Below are 16,561 nucleotides of genomic sequence, written 5' to 3'. Positions count from 1 at the left end.
TTAAAAAAAGTTTACGTTCAATGATTGAAATACAGAGTACTTTGCACTCTCCAATTAGGCTAATATGAACAGTGTCGTTTATATATATATATATAGTATATTATATATATATATATATATATATATATATATATATATATATATATATATATATTATATATACATATATACATGTATATATAATATACTATATGTATGTATATATATATATGCTATAATTGCAATAGAATGAAGAGAGGAATGAGGTAAAATAGTTATGTATATACTGTCACAGATTTATTTTGGAGCTGAATGATCTATTTGCTTAGTAATTTCCAGAATGTGTCATGCCTTTATTGAAATATTGATATGACAACCTTGTGTAAGTTACATCATTCATATTATCATAATTAAAAACTAAAAACTTAAAAACCAATACAATATCTGTCACTTGAATCAATGTTTTATTTATTGTTTATTTATTTATTATTTATTTTTCACTGTGAAGAAATGTATGCACACATTTTGATGTTCTTGAGCCTGACGTGTGCCCTCTTCTATCCATACATCATTTATGAGGTAGAGGAGGGGCCCGCTGTGGCTTTCACTTTTCTGTTCTTTTCCCCCTGACTCACCAATGCTAACCAATGACGCTTACCGGACGCGTGCAGCTTTTCATAGAGGTAAATTATCCCATGTCGGTAAATGTCAGCTAGCATGTCTTTTGATATGACGGAAATGCGACGATCGCAACCTTCAATGGTAATAAACTCAGACAACAAATATGACCAGGGAGTATAACTGTGTTTTGTTTTCTCCCACAGGACATTATGAATCGAAATGGAGTCACAGAGTTTCGAAGTAGCCTACCGATCCGTTATCGGCCGCTCGAGACAGATAAAGGGTTACATTCCAGTCAGGGCCATTCCAAACTTTTTGTCTCTCTACTATGGAACCACAATTCACACATGGTCCTGTGCTCTGTTCGAGAGCTCGTTGGAAAAGAGAGAAAATTTTGCCTTGTCTTGGAAGTGGTAAAAAAGAACCTAGGCTTGAGATGCTAAATGTTGCCCATGTGAGCCTACATTCGTCACACCTGCCTTTTTCTTGTACCTGAATAGTTGTTTGTATCCCACACTGATTTAACCAGAACAATACATGTTTCAATAAATCAAGTGGATCATTATGCTGTAATAAACGTAATGGTGGTACTTTTACACTTAATTCTGTCAAAACCCCATAGAGTTCTGTTGGACTGAAACTTCTCCCTGGGTTACAGAGGGCTTCTAGAAACAGTCCCGCGAATGTTGGTGTTGTTGATAATCGTGTCAAAGACTCTGGGCGTTGGTGTATTAATGTGTTCTGAACAACGTTAAGGTTTAGGGCAGCTTGTAATGTTGCATTCCAACAGTTATTGAAACTATTTGAAAATCTGCAAATGTTGTTGCAGGGATCTGTTCTTTGTAATTCCTTGTAACAGAGCCTCACATCACACACTGTTTCAAAGATTTCTTCCATTCTTTGAGCAGTAGCACTGGTTCTCGGGTCGGCCTCCGATGCTAAAGTGCTACTATCTTGGTCATTGGGACCAACAGGTAATAGGGGAGTTTCATCGTCTCCATCACTCTCTCTTTGTTCAGGTAGATGTTGGTCAGTGGGACCAGTACGTAATGGGATGGTTTCTTTAGCTCCACCACTCTCTCTTTGTTCAGGCAGATGTTGGTTGGTGGGACCAACAGAAAATGAGGCGGTTTCCTCATCTCCACCACTCTTTCCTTGTTCTAAGTATGGCTCCAGGAGTCTCCTAACAGTTTTAGTGACTAGAGTACCCACAATGAAACCCAGAGTTAAGAAGGGCATTATGCTGTGAAAATGTGTGTACTTTATGGGGGAGAAAAAAAATCTGCTCTTCTTTCTATTTGATCGTACAGATTATATAGACTACAATAGGGGCGTCGGACTGGGGAGGTTAAGGGGAAGAGGGCCCAAAAAGATGCTAGAATGAATAGCTGTGGATGCAGGGTGCTATAGAGAATGCGTGGAAACCCGTTGCCTTAAACAGTTTAAGTTTTTACAAAAGGTAAAATTTAACAGGTCAAGTTGTATTAATACAGACTGGTAAGTTGATGCAGTAGACAAATCAGGTTTACATCAGTAGTCATTTCTAAAAATCATCATTAAACACAATTTACTTTTGTTGGAATATAATGAATATGAAACATAAGGATTTACTTATCAAAATTATAGAAAGGAATTGTTCTAATTATATATACACATAAACATAAATTAGCCAGTTATCTTGAGAAAGCTTGGGAGAAGAGGAGAAAAGCTCTTTATCGAGATGAACTGTAGATGAGGATTTGTTGTTTGTATGTAATGTGTGTGTGTGTGTTTATATATATATGTATATGTATATATGTATATATTTGTATTCATGTATTTCTCCGAATGATTTGTATATGCGACAGGAAAACGTTTGTTAAATAAGTAAGTTCGTGGTGTCTTGTAATCCCATGTGGGATGGGCCAAAATGTTTGGCATGACACAAAAATAAAATATAACTAACCAACTAACTATATATGTGTTTGTTTTTAAAACAGTATAGTTTTAAGAACAATGTATTCTATACACTAGTTCCTGTAAAACAGAATGGATGACAATGCATGTATTGACCCTTCCAAAGTTCTCAGCATGGATTTAAGTTATCGATCGAAACATAAACACTAATCAACCATACAAAACTAAAACCCAGATAACATAAATGCACACCCAAAACAGTAACATTTTTAATACACACTTTAACTAGGACAGAAACCGTTCAGAACATATATTTTTTTCCCATGAGTCTTTGCATCGCTTCAGCGCAGAACAGTTCAAATGACCGCCCCCTCCCATACAGAAAACTTAACATCCTTAGTTATCTCTGCCTAATATGATCTGTGCACTGCATACTTAAGCTGATTATTACAAACAACTATGTGATTTAGTAATGAATATGTTTTTTAACAAAACATGAAAGAATAATTAGCGACCACTAAAAAGTTGTATTACAACTAAATCTGGGTTTACAGTGGTGCAGCAGAAATAACCTCTTCCTGAATGTTGACAAGACCAAGAAAGTGGTTATTGATTTCCGGAGAGCTCCCACCCCAAAAGCCAAATTTAATTTTTTCGGTGCTGCTGTGGAGAGAGTGAGCAGCACCAAATTCCTGGGGGTACACATCAGTGAAGACCTCTCCTGGACAACAAACACTGCATCACTGGCCAAGAAGTCCCTGCGGCGCCTCTACAGGGGCACCATTGAGAACATCCTGTCCAGCTGCATCACTGTGTGGTACGGGAGCTGCACTGCCTCCAGCCGTAAGACCCTGCAGCGCATAGTGAAGGCTGCTGGGTGGATTATTGGTGTCCCACTCCCCTCACTCCTGGACATTTACCAAACCTGCCTCACCCGCAAAGTAACCAGCATTGTGGGTGACCTCAGCCATCCCTCACACACCCTCTTCAGCCACTTGCCATCTGGGAGACGGTACCGGAGCATCTGAGCCTGTTCCATCAGACAAACAGCTTCATTCCCCGGGCAGTCAGGAAGCTCAACACCCCCACCCCCCCTCTCTCTCTCTCTCTCCCCTCCCCTCTGCCCCCAAGAACTCTGCACTGGCCAAAACTCTGCACTGGCCACTTTATATAAAAGAAGACACTCAGGAACTCTTCCTTTATATTGTACATTTCAAATATTTTCATCTTTAGTTTTCTGTACTGTTTGACTTTGCCTTACATTTAAACTATTTAGAATGTATTACTGTATTGTATATATTACTTATCTTTTTATCTTTATTTGTATATATTTATTATCTTTATACATACTTATGTATGTTGTACGTGTCCTTATTGCTATGCAGTTACATAGTGAAGTGCTGTGGGGGGAGTGGATTTTATGTGAGCCATGACTACCCTTTCAAAGCACTTCATGATGATGGGGGTCAATGCAACGGGGCGATAGTTATTAAAAGTGGATGGAGAGGGCTTCTTTGGAACAGGTATGATGGTGGTGGCTTTAAAGCATGATGGAACTGTCAGCCTGACTCAGAGAAGCGTCCGTGAAGACATCTTTGAGCTCCTCTGCACAGTCCTTCAGCACACGACCAGGGATGTTGTCCCGTCCGGACCTGCAGCCTTGTGGGTGTTGATCTTTGAGAGGGTTTTCTTCACGCTGGCTGCAGTCAGGCACAGAGCCTGGTCGTGGGGAGGGGGTAGTTTTCTGTGGGGCATGCTTTTGTGTGCTACAAACCTGGCAAAGAAGCTGTTGAGGTCATTTAGCAGAGAGGTGTTGCTGTCACAGGTCTGTGGCGAGGATTTGTAGTCCGTGAAGGTCTGGATACCACGCCACAGGCTCCGTGCGTCTCTGCTGTCTTTAAAAAGTCACTAGACAGGTTGGCCCTTGCTATTCTCAGGCCAGCTGCATCCCCCAGCTTTGAAGGCAGTGTTCCTGGCCCTCAATAGCCCGTGGACCTCTCCTGTCAGCCATGGCTTCTGGTTTGCCCGTGTTGTGATGGTTCGGGTGGTGGTTACATCAGCAATGCATTTGCTAATGTAGGAAGTGACAGTGTCCGAATACTCCTCAATATCTGTATGATTGTTAGGTGGCTGCCTGCTTAAACATATTCCAATCAATGGTCTCAAAGCAGTCCTGAAATGCAGCAGATACCCCCTCTAGCTACACACATACCTGCTGGTTAGAACTGGTTTGGTGAATTTCACCTTTGGTCTGCAGGTATTAGCATGACACTGATGTGGTCAGAGGGGCCGATGTGGGGGAGGGGGAATGGCTTGTATGCGCATTTTGAGGTGTAAACCAAGTCCAGGGTGTTCTCTTGTAGGAAAGTTCACATGTTGATGGAAATTGGGGAGAACAGTCTTGAGATCTGCATGGTTGAAATAAAGTCAACTGAAAACATTCCTCAGCACAAAAAATAACTATTGCTATATTCCCGGAATTGTTGGAACACAGTGAGTATGGATCAGATAGAGGTGAGCTATAAAGAAGAGTCCACAGGAACAGTAGGGCTGTTTTCACAGCAGTAGTAGCCTACTAATGAAGTTGCACTAGCATATACTGTACTAGTGTACTAGTACTGTAATAGTAGGAGCAGAGGTAGTAATATACTATAAGTAATAGTAGTAGTAGTAGTAGTAGTAATTAGTGATAGAAAATAACAAAGTACATTCACAGTATTTAAGTACAATTTTTGTACATATGAGTAGTTCCATTTTATGCAATTCTATACAATTTTATACCTACTTCTACTACACTATAGCCAATATTGTACTTTTTACTCCACTACATTTATTTGGCAACATTAGTTACTTTGCAGATTTAGATAATTAATACACAATAAATTATGACGTATTATTATTATTATTATGCTACCCAGCAGTATATAAAATAGCTAAAATTAGGCCCTCTTAACAGCTGCATTATTAGTGATGCTTACACATTGATTCATACCTAATTATGATCCAGTGCTACAAAATATATTATTCTAAAATGGGCCATTTTGCATAACAACTACTTTTACTTTTGGCATACAAGTATATTTTGATGCTAATATATATAGGCCTATTAAGTAAGATTTTAAATGCAGGACTTTTACAGAGTATTTTCACACTGTGGTATTATTACTTTTACTTAAATAAAAGATCTAAGTAGGCTACTTCTTCTACCACTGAGAGCTTGCCGGTTCAAAAAACAAAGACGTTTGTGAATCTGTCACTTCACAGTGTAATGAACGCCCCTTGCATCAGCATAAGAGAGTGTACGCGCGCATATTTGATGTGGTACAGGATACAGTTCTCTTATCACAGTAAAATCTTTCATATTGTTACTCTCAAGTAATTTGGTGTGAATGAGTGAATAGTTGACTATTAGTTAGCTATTGGTTGAGTGATTTATCGGTTTATATTTCTGAAAGGCTGCGCTGTTCACGTTCGGACTACAACGTTTACACGTCCGAGCCGAGGGCGTACTAGCTAGCTCTTTCTCTCTGCTCGCTCACTGTACGTGACGTCAAACCAGCATGGCGGCCAAGGTGACTTCGGCATCGCTCTCGTAGCGATTTTCAAACCTCTACTTTAACATGTCTGCATGCCTTCTGTTCCTTTTCTTGTGTAGAAATGATTAAAGCCAGACTTCTAGATCCTGCCCGGGTAGGGTGTCTCTGATGCGGTGTACTCTGAGGCTGTAGCATCACTGGGCTAGCGGCTGCCTGGTGTTCTGGCCTTGATGGAGACATCCACAACCTCGAAGTTAGCGAGATAATGCTAAACAGCCATCGAATTACTATAAGACCAGAAATGCCAGCTTGCGTCGCATCTTTTCGCAGCAGTCGACGTTTTGTCACTTTGCTCCCAGTTTGCCGATTTAAAGCTTAAAATGTCATTGCAACTGTAGGATTCAAAAACGAACATTATTCTACACAACTTAACGGTGTGTGTCCTCTTCAGACGAATAGTTTGTGCTTGCTAGCCGCCGGCTACCCAGTTGTAACGTTAGTGTTTGAGCTTGTGTTTAGATTTTTGCCTGGTCGATTGTTTAGCTAGCTGCCTAACTTCTTCAACTTGAGATCGTACCGGGGTGTAACTTAGTCGTTAGCTTTGACTGTGTGCCGTGTCTGTCGCAGTAGGTTGGGTTTCTCCTTCGCAGCAGTGGACGTTTCAAGGAGACAACTCAAAGGCTTGTTTTGCTTCATGTTCTATCCTGTACACCGCCTGCAAAACCTGTTGTAAACAGCAGCTTATTTGGCTATGTAAAAACGCACATTCGCATTGTCGAATAATGTTATTTAAATGTGTATTGTTTTAGGTGCAATCTACCAAACGCGGGGACCCAAGTGAGCTGAAATCGATCTTCCAAAAGGTAAGGTTTACTTTGCACAACATCTTAAATGTTTTTATGGTCAGTGTCAGATTACGCATAGATAATATGCGTGCATCATGTAGCTACACATGTCTATGGGATGTTTTTGGGAAACAGCACTTTATGTAGAAAACAGCTCACCCAGGACTGTTTTCACATGGGGTTTGAATTACAGCATTAGCCACAGTTAAAAATCCAACACAGACTCCTGTTGTTACATTAAAGCATACATAACTGTATCTGAATAGCTTGTCGTGGTCATATTCATCACTTAGCCTAAAAATGATTGTGTTTTCCTGACAGAAGTTGAAGCCTAAACAATTGTGGTTCATAGTTGTTGAGTCAGCAGCAGCTGTTTTGAGTGGAGCTGGTATTTAGGTTCAGTGCTGAAAAAGAAATGCTGTTTTTCCTCAATCTCAGTCTGCTTTGATTGTCATGACATGTTAAAGGAACGTGTTGGATTGTTTATAAGGCAGAGGTTGGGGTCATTGATAGGGTAGCTTAGTCAGTAGAGCATCACATTTTTTATTTAGGTTCTAATTGTTACATTTTGTTTCACTGCCTCCAGTACAACCTAAGCAAGGGCCTGCATGTCCTGTTGAATGGATCAGAGAGCACAGTGTGTGTCACACCAGTGCTAATGTTATTATGTTATGTATACAAAACATTTTAAGTCAGAGTAAAGGGTGTTGCGTGTCTGAGGATATGAAGGCAGACTGGTCTGTGTATCACCATGATATGTACTGAGAGACTGTAATAAGAGTGGATTTGGTTAACCTTCACCTTGCTCCACTGTGTTCTGCTTGGTGAGTGTGTGTGATACTTGTGTGGGTGAGCACTTGTCAGTACCTGGCTATACAAAGGCCAAATAGCTTGCAAGCTGAAGCTAAAAACATCGGTGCATGTGTTCCTGATCATGCGTGCGCAAGTGTGGGCCGCTGTCATTCTGACATATCACGCCACAGCTGAAAGAGTAATGACTCGGTTATTCAGGTGCAGCATGAATCAGCTGGGCCGGTTAGTAAAAAACAGGTCAAACAGGAGGTAATTTGCTAGGGCGCTGTGAAGGTCAAGTCATGCTAAGCTATTGAGACGGATCAACTCTAGGTTATGTAAATGGACCACACAACTTACAGATATAACTGGAGGTGTACAAGCACTGTTTGCTCTGTAGATTGGATACAATCACACCTGTTTTTTTGGGGGGGGGGGTATGTATTTGTGTACAAGGACCAATTGTTGTAATTGCTTATTAAATAAATACACTGTTGGGTAGTTCAATTTCGAGTTAAGGGAATAGAGGTTGGCGCCTGTAAAGTGTAAGGTATCCATGCCGATGTTATGTTTTCTTTTTCTACTCAGTACGCCAGTGTAGCGGACAAGGATGGAGAGAGGTTCATGACCCCAGGAGACTTTGTCCAGAGGTATCTAGGACTACACACGCAGATCCACCACAACCCCAAAACTGTACAGCTCATCGCTGCTGTGGCCGACACCACAAAGGACGGGTACGTACTGAAACCGGAAACGGCGTGCAAAAACACATGAACGCACAGCTTATCATTACTAATTGACAGTTTATTGAGCCATGTCTGATCAGTAGTTGCCATTATCAGCCACTTACAGATAAGATACTCCCAGTGACTCCCGTTTCCCAGACTGTTTGCGCATGCAGTTGATGAAGTGACCTAGTGTTTCGATCTGTTTGGAAAACCTTAGTAATGTTTGTGATTTTTTTTTTTTTACTCAGACTGTTCATCTATCAGCCCTAGGGTCATTTGCTGTCTAGCCTTTCAGTTATTACAAAAACACTTCATAGTATTTGTTTGCATATACTATTTTATATGTATGTGTATATGTGTATATAAATTTATATCAAAGGTGAAAATTATTGAAAACGTTTTTTTGAAAAAAAATGTTTTTTTGTGCGTGTGATTTATGTGAACTAGTCCTTCAAGGAATACAGGATAATCTTAGCTTTATTCCAAAGTCTTTAATACGTTTGTTTAACAATATATATATATATATATATATTATTTTTTTTTTCTTCCACCACACATATACACCCACAATGGCAGGCTGATCTCGTTCCAGGAGTTCCTTGCGTTTGAATCAGTGTTGTGTGCCCCCGACGCTCTCTTCATAGTAGCCTTCCAGCTGTTTGACAAGAATGGAACTGGAAACATTTCCTTTGGTACGGATTCATGTGTTTTCTGTATTTTCGCTTTGAGTTCAGTTCACATGATTTCAATGGTAAAAAAAAAAAAAAAATGGCAATATACATAAATATAGCAATGTAGACTGTGTCGAATATTTTTAATCAGTATTTAAAGGAAATTCTCTAGCTTGTGTGCCATAGCACTGAATCCATTCCCTGATGTGTTTGTGTGCTCCATCATCAGGGCATTTTGTGTAGAAAGAATTTCCTAACATGACATTGTTAACCAGATTACTCCTCGGCCTAAGTCATTACACAAGGATGGACTTACATAATCGTTTACTCTTTCCTTCCTACCTCTACTTACTTTCTTATGATTATTGATTCCTTTTGTTTGAATGTACATGTGTGCTTCAGACAATGTGCGGGACATCTTCAGCCAGACCACAGTGCACCACCACATTCCCTTCAATTGGGACTGTGAGTTCATCCGTCTGCACTTTGGGCACGACCGCAAGAAACGCATCAGCTACCTCGAGTTCACCCAGTTCCTGCAGGTGTGCCAATGAAACACACACACACACACACACACACACACACACACACACACACACACACACACACAGATTAGAGTTCTTTAGCTTGACTCTCTTTTTTCACTTTATCTCCTTTACTAAATATTATATTTACACTCGTGTGTGTCATGTTTCTAGGAGCTGCAGTTGGAGCATGCACGCCAGGCGTTCGCCCAGAAGGACAATGGGAAGAATGGCGTCATCTCCGCCATGGACTTCAGTGACATCATGGCCACCATCAGACACCACATGCTCACACCCTTTGTGGAGGAGAACCTTGTCTCCGTGAGTGTTTGTGTGTGCATGAAGAGCTTAATGACTTTGTAGTTTGTACAATTATTCACCGTGGCCACAGAGAATACTCAGCTCTGATTGACTGGAGGATGAGTGTTATTTTCAGATAACCACAGCTTGTTCTAAATTAATTTTCATAGCTGGAAGCTCAGTCGTTTCAGTTTTTACTAGGCTACGCCATCTCCCACTTTTTGGGTAGCAAGCCGTTGGTATTCCAAGGTGAACAGGGACGTAACGCTTTTCATTTGCCCCAAACTATTTAAACAATACTTATGTTTTGATCGCTCCCTAGTGGCAATAAAATCCACTCTGACCTGTGGGGTTATGAAAGTCTACACACTCAGCAGAGGTAAATCCTCATCCGCTTTGCAACTGGGGTTATTAGCCGCAAAGGATAATACTAGTCATTTTTCAACTTGGTCCTGGTGCATTTCTAATTTTAATAATAAGCTCAGCTCAGGCTCTTCAGTGTTCTCTTGCGCTACTTTCCCACTATACTCCTAACACTTCTTGACAGGGCTAAATGTGGTGTTGTCCTCCATTACCTGACATTCTTGTCACATGAAGTTAGATATCCTGCTAAGATTTGCTCTGTTGGAATACATTTTGGTGTAGTTACATGTTGTTTCTACACTGTCAAGAGCTTAATTATAAAGGCACAAGCTCAGGCTATAATAAAAAAGAAAAAGAAAAGAACGTCCCTACAATATCACAAATTAAAGTAAAGTAGTTACTGCTTAGCCCCTGCGATTAAAAGAATGAAAAAAAAGAAGAAAAAAAAGGTAGCTTAAATTTACATAATGCAGTATTGGGTAAAATTTGAAACTGTCTTTCTCATTAAGAGTTAAATATAAATATGCCCTTGTACCAGGCTGCAGGTGGCAGCACCTCTCACTTGGTCAGCTTCTCTTACTTCAATGCCTTCAACTCCCTCCTGAACAACATGGAGCTGATTCGCAAGATCTACAGCACACTGGCTGGCACGCGGAAGGACACACTCGTGACCAAAGGTGCACTAATAGTTTCCCTCTGATGTTGTGTCTTTGCCATTCAGCTGAAGATGTTACACGAGTGTGTCAGAAATGTCCTTGTTATTATAGTAGGTAACCTTATCTTACCTCTCTCTCTCTCTCTCTCTCTCTCTCTCTCTCTCTCTCTGCAGAGGAGTTTGTTCATGCTGCCAACAAGTTTGGGCAGATCACTCCCATGGAAATTGACATCCTGTACCAATTGTCAGGCCTGTTCTCCCCCTCTGGGTAAACACTCATTCTGATATTCAGTTAAAGTCTGTTATATAATCTGTCAGGCCCAGATCCCTAAATCCCCTTACATTTTTCTGTACTTTACTGAAAATTACTGAAAACTATTCAGATCTGTATGATGACAGTGATGTAAATAAACATCTGTGTTATCAGGCGCCTGAATCTTTCTGACATTGAGAGGATAGCTCCGTTAGAGGAGGGATGCCTGCCCCATCACCTGGCTGAAACCCAAAAGCAGGTAGGATGCCTGTAGCAGTGTGTATGTGCAACTCCTGATTGATGGTAAAATTGTCGACATTTGCATAAAATCTGATCCACAGTGAACTGTCCATCTGTAAAACATTAACATTTAACATTTAAACACCAGAGCTACTTATAATGTATCATACATTCTGTATTCACACCACGAGCAATTCACAGCGATGGCGTCATTGCCATGAACAACTTTTTCATTATGTAAATTCATTACTACTACTACTACTCTCACATACACACATAAGTCCACATATCCTCATTTGATCTATATTCTTATAATTTATTGTATGCCTTTGTTGTTTATGTAGCCAACCTTATGCTTGTTTTTCTTTTTTTTTTATTCAGTGCTTACTTGCGTTCAATTTGTTGTTGTTTGTTTAGGACTCTTGTAATTGCTCATTATATATGTTTTTCTTCTCTTCCTTAGGTGAGATTCCTTCTATAAGCCCCTAGGGTAGAGCTTGGTGATATGGAGAATATCAAATATCCTGATATTTTTGACCAAATACCTCGATATCGATATTGTAGGGTTGACAATTGGTGCTTTCACAAAATATGCACACAATGAGATTTTTGATAAATAATCATCAGTTATGTTGATATAATAACTATGTGAGTAAAGGCAAATAATGGAAAAGCTAGAACATTCTGGTGAGTTCAGAAAATTACATCACGTTACTGTAATGCAGCCTTTAAAACCAGCAAAAGACACTCGATATATTGCCCAGCCCTACCCTAGGGGTTTTATTAATCTCACCTACACAATCTTTATATTACTTACTTTTCTTGTCTTGATTTTCTCGTGTGATTTCCCATCAGGCCCATGGGGATGGTTCCAGGTCTGTGTTGCTCCAGATTGCAGAGTCCTCCTACAGGTTCAGCCTGGGCTCCATCGCTGGAGGTGAGCTACCCTGCGGCCAGAGGCAGATGGCCGTCTGACGGACGCACAGCAGCGTCTGATGTATCTAATTTCATGGCTATTATTTTCGTCTGAGTTTGTATGTGGTTTACGCAGCTACGGGAGCGACGGCTGTGTACCCCATCGACTTGGTGAAGACTCGTATGCAGAACCAGAGGTCCACAGGATCCTTTGTCGGAGAGCTGATGTACAAGAACAGCTTTGACTGTGCTAAGAAGGTGCTTCGCTACGAGGGCTTCTTTGGCTTCTATAGAGGTAGGCCACAAAGGCACCTGTCTTCTCCCCTGTGATTTGGTTTTTTAGTGTTCTGGCTTTAGTGTTCTGGCTTTTATTTCATCTTAAGCCCAAATCGCACGGGACTAGTATGACCTGGGGACCTCTAGTAATTTGTAATAATAACGGAGGTCCTCTGTGTAGAAATATTTTATTAACAAAATGTGTGTAGAGGTACATTGTTTGAAGGTTGCGAGAACGGAAGAGGTAGTTGCACCACACAGAGCTCCGCCTTCATGTTTTTGACCCCGGGTCTTATGTTCCATCTTCTTATTTCTTTCTGATGTCTCCTCTGTTGCTCCTGTGTGCTCAGTAATACTAATCAAATGGGATTCTCCTCACTCAATCTCCCATGATGCCCCACAGGCCTGGTCCCTCAGCTTATAGGTGTAGCACCTGAGAAGGCTATCAAACTCACAGTGAGTACCTCCCCTCACATAACACAACGCACAATTGCCCACCACTCCATATTCACTTTGCAGACACGCTTATGCTACATTGGTAATTTTAATGATTTATTTTATATTTATATTTACTGCATGTTTGACAATGAAATCATACACAACACATGAAAAAATACAGTGAGAAGAAGCTTAAAATCAATGTCAAATTGGATATATAATATGAGAAATGTTCTTCCTCCAAAGAGGGCAATGACAGAAAAGGTTTGAGAACCACTGAAGAAGACTGAGTTACTCTGAATGGTCTTTGCTTGCGTTTGTGTCCCACAGGTGAATGACTTTGTAAGAGACAAGTTCACCAACAAGGACGACGCGATTCCTTTTTGGGCTGAGGTTATGGCTGGCGGCTGTGTAAGTCCTAGATCCCAAACACTTTTGTGTCCTGCTCCATCGCTTTGTGAATGCATACATGAACACTAGACAAGAAGAAACAGTCTGTTATACCAGAGGGGGTGTGTGCTTGCTTAGTGGTTAAAGGCAGTTAAAAAGCAGCTCATGCATGCAGTCTGTTTATTTGTTGTATTAACTTGCTTGCGGACTTCCAAATGGCAATACTAACAGCGGACTGCTTAATTGCATCCAGAGATAAATTGTCACTGTCCAATGCAACATGTTTTTTTTTTTCTTCTGTTTTTGTTTTTGATAGCGTTGTTCATCCTTACACACATTGGCCCAGCACACCTTTACCGTCTGAGGAAATGGCAAAGTAAATGATTGATCAGGATTTAATTCTTACTTTCACTACATCCCACAGCTGCGTACATGTGAGATGCAGGAGCAGTGATCTTTTTTTTTTTTTTTAATGTAAATGTGTGAACAAGCTCTCCTCCACATACATCCAGGCTGGAGGCTCCCAGGTGATCTTTACCAACCCTCTGGAGATTGTGAAGATTCGCCTGCAGGTGGCAGGCGAGATCACCACCGGGCCTCGAGTCAGCGCACTCAGCGTGGTTCGTGACCTGGGCTTCTTCGGCCTCTACAAGGTAATGTACCACAATCTTCTCTCAGGCTGCCCCAGTGATGGTTGAATTAGTAGTTGGGAGGGAGGGAAGACCCCTATTTAATTTACTGGCACTCATTATGTCTGGCATTTATGCACTCTTTCTCTTTGCCTCACTCTTTCATAGTCTCATACATCTGTCTCTTCTTTGTGTGTTCTCTCTAGGGTGCTAAAGCATGTTTCCTGAGAGACATCCCCTTCTCTGCCATCTATTTCCCCGCGTATGCCCACCTCAAGACCCAGTTCGCTGACGAGCAAGGCAGGCTGGGAGCTCTGCAGCTTCTCACTGCTGGAGCGATCGCAGGTAACCTCAGATTCTGACCTAGAGCAGCAGAAGCAGTCAGTCAGCCAGTATTATGAAATACTGCACGGGAGCAGAATCAATAAATACTAATTAGCAAGCTATTAATTATTACTGACTTTTTACTTCCCCGTCAAGTCATGGCGACCACAGCTTACATAGGTTTGAATCTGACTTGCTGTTAACTCTTATTTCCAAGGTATCCCTGCGGCCTCCCTCGTGACGCCTGCCGATGTCATCAAGACGCGTCTGCAAGTTGCAGCGAGGGCAGGACAGACCACTTACACCGGAGTCATCGACTGCTTCAGGAAGATTATGAGAGAGGAGGGGTTCAGGGCTTTGTGGAAGGGAGCTGGAGGTGTGTGTTTGTGTTCTCCTGCATGCATCGATGCAGTGTTTGTCCGAGATGGATTCTGCATGTAAACCGTATTAAATGATGTCTCTGTTTTTCTCCAGCTCGTATGTGCCGGTCTTCTCCTCAGTTTGGTGTGACTCTGGTGACTTATGAGCTCTTACAGCGGTGGTTCTACATTGACTTTGGAGGACAGTAAGTTGATTTTCTCCTTTTGTTAAAAGGAGAGCACTTTTGTAGCTTATTGTTTTTTATGAACTTACTTACAGACAGCTGTGAAGTAGAGGAGGGAGGTTGGGGAAGCACATGTGAAGATGCAATATAAAGATTCATGGCCAGTATGGAAATACAGAACATATGGCTTTAGAGGCAGGAAATAAAACTCTTCAACTGCCTATTGATGCTAATATTTTGACTTGGTAAACCAACACAGCAGCAGTGGCTTGACATGCAACTTTACATGTTGACATCAGGATACACTACTGGCCTATTTTCCATCATGACTCCTTAGAAAAGTTTTTTATAATAATAATAATAATAAATAAATAAAAAAAAATAAATAATAATAAATAAAATGAAAAGGACTTACATCATAACATATCTGTATATAAATGTAAGTAGGTTTGTGTAACGATCACTCCGGTCCGCCTCTCTCCTCTCTGCAGTCGTCCGTCGGGATCTGAGCCCACACCCAAGTCTCGCATCTCGGAGCTTCCTCCCATTAACGCCGACCACGTCGGAGGCTACCGCCTGGCCGCAGCTACCTTTGCCGGGGTGGAGAACAAATTTGGCCTCCACCTTCCTAAATTCAAGTCCTCCGGCGTGGTCTCCATACATCACCCAGAGCCAGTCGCTTCCACGCCTGCTCAGGCCCCATAGAGGTCTGAATCTCCATATCACTTTGCCATCCCTCTCCTCCTCCTCCTCCTCCTCCTCCTCCTCCTCCTCCTCCTCCTACCAGGAGCCAGACATTTAGATAGATACACAAACAAAACACGCACATATTTTAAAACACACTCCACACATAGGGGCCACTCATTTAGGAACAAACAACACCAGAGTAACGGTGTGCTCCACTGGTCTCCAGCCAGAGGTGGAGGTGGAGGGCAGGCTGGAGCTGTGGGTGGAAGCGAGCAGACAGCGGCGGGACCGGAGCGCCGACTGTGTTGTATCTTCAGTGGCTGAACGCTCCTGGCATCTCCATCTTTTGTGTTTCACTCCAGCATTCGTATAAAACGAAGCCTCCGGCACTCCCCTTTTTTTTTTTTTCTCTCATGAGTAGCTGATTTGATTTTTATTGTGTTTTTCTGTCTGATACTCAGTGCGAGTAGGACTTCTCTTATTGGCCGGTGGGCGTAGGATATATTAGATTGGTCAGCATGGTGCGCGGGGCTTCACTCTCGATTGGTCCTCCCACTGGAGGCTACATACTGTACATATTGTATAACTGTACTGAGACAGCACATTGACAGGAAGGGAAATGTTACAAGGCCAAGCTCTCTGTAACGTTGAGTCTGCATCCCAATACAGTAACTGTAATGTTATGGCAATGCGGTCCTGGTCTCTGAGAATCACTCTTACTGATGTACAGAACTTTTCAATTAAGTGTTTTCTCGATAAAACAAGAATCATGAGAAGAGAAATTAGATATTAATAAATTAAATGTATCTCAATTCAGTCATGTTATTTTATTGAAATAAATCATCCATATGGTTTTAATTTTACCAATATGTCTTGAGTTTTATTCCAATGGAAAAGTGCAACCATCAACAGTATCAGGGACAGTAACAGGAAAGAATACAGTACAATTAATCTA

At 41.3% G+C, this 16,561-nt stretch overlaps 1 protein-coding gene across 3 annotated transcripts; it reads left to right on the top strand.

Moving 5' to 3' along the window:
- Positions 1 to 5,826: 5,826 nt before the first annotated feature.
- LOC116037273 (calcium-binding mitochondrial carrier protein Aralar1-like) lies at positions 5,827 to 16,469 on the top strand. 3 transcript variants are annotated; one of them, XM_036004943.1, is made up of 19 exons: positions 5,827 to 6,068; positions 6,842 to 6,895; positions 8,258 to 8,403; positions 8,974 to 9,089; positions 9,471 to 9,610; positions 9,767 to 9,913; positions 10,794 to 10,932; positions 11,085 to 11,178; positions 11,338 to 11,422; positions 12,259 to 12,340; positions 12,455 to 12,613; positions 12,998 to 13,050; positions 13,363 to 13,443; positions 13,935 to 14,075; positions 14,258 to 14,396; positions 14,593 to 14,751; positions 14,850 to 14,940; positions 15,411 to 15,666; positions 15,703 to 16,469. In XM_036004943.1, the coding sequence occupies exons 1-18, from the start codon at positions 6,057 to 6,059 to the stop codon at positions 15,622 to 15,624; spliced, it is 2,052 nt and encodes a 683-aa protein (XP_035860836.1). In that variant the 5' UTR covers positions 5,827 to 6,056; the 3' UTR covers positions 15,625 to 15,666; positions 15,703 to 16,469. The 3 variants fall into 3 exon arrangements, with proteins under 3 accessions (XP_035860836.1, XP_031136955.1, XP_031136954.1); XM_031281095.2 differs by having other exon boundaries at positions 15,700 to 16,469; XM_031281094.2 differs by having other exon boundaries at positions 15,411 to 16,469.
- Positions 16,470 to 16,561: the final 92 nt, after the last annotated feature.

Source organism: Sander lucioperca, chromosome 9 (genome assembly GCF_008315115.2).
Source record: "Sander lucioperca isolate FBNREF2018 chromosome 9, SLUC_FBN_1.2, whole genome shotgun sequence".
Taxonomy (NCBI): domain Eukaryota; kingdom Metazoa; phylum Chordata; class Actinopteri; order Perciformes; family Percidae; genus Sander; species Sander lucioperca.
Note: the sequence above shows the minus strand (reverse complement) of the source record. Positions and strands in the feature narration are given on the sequence as shown.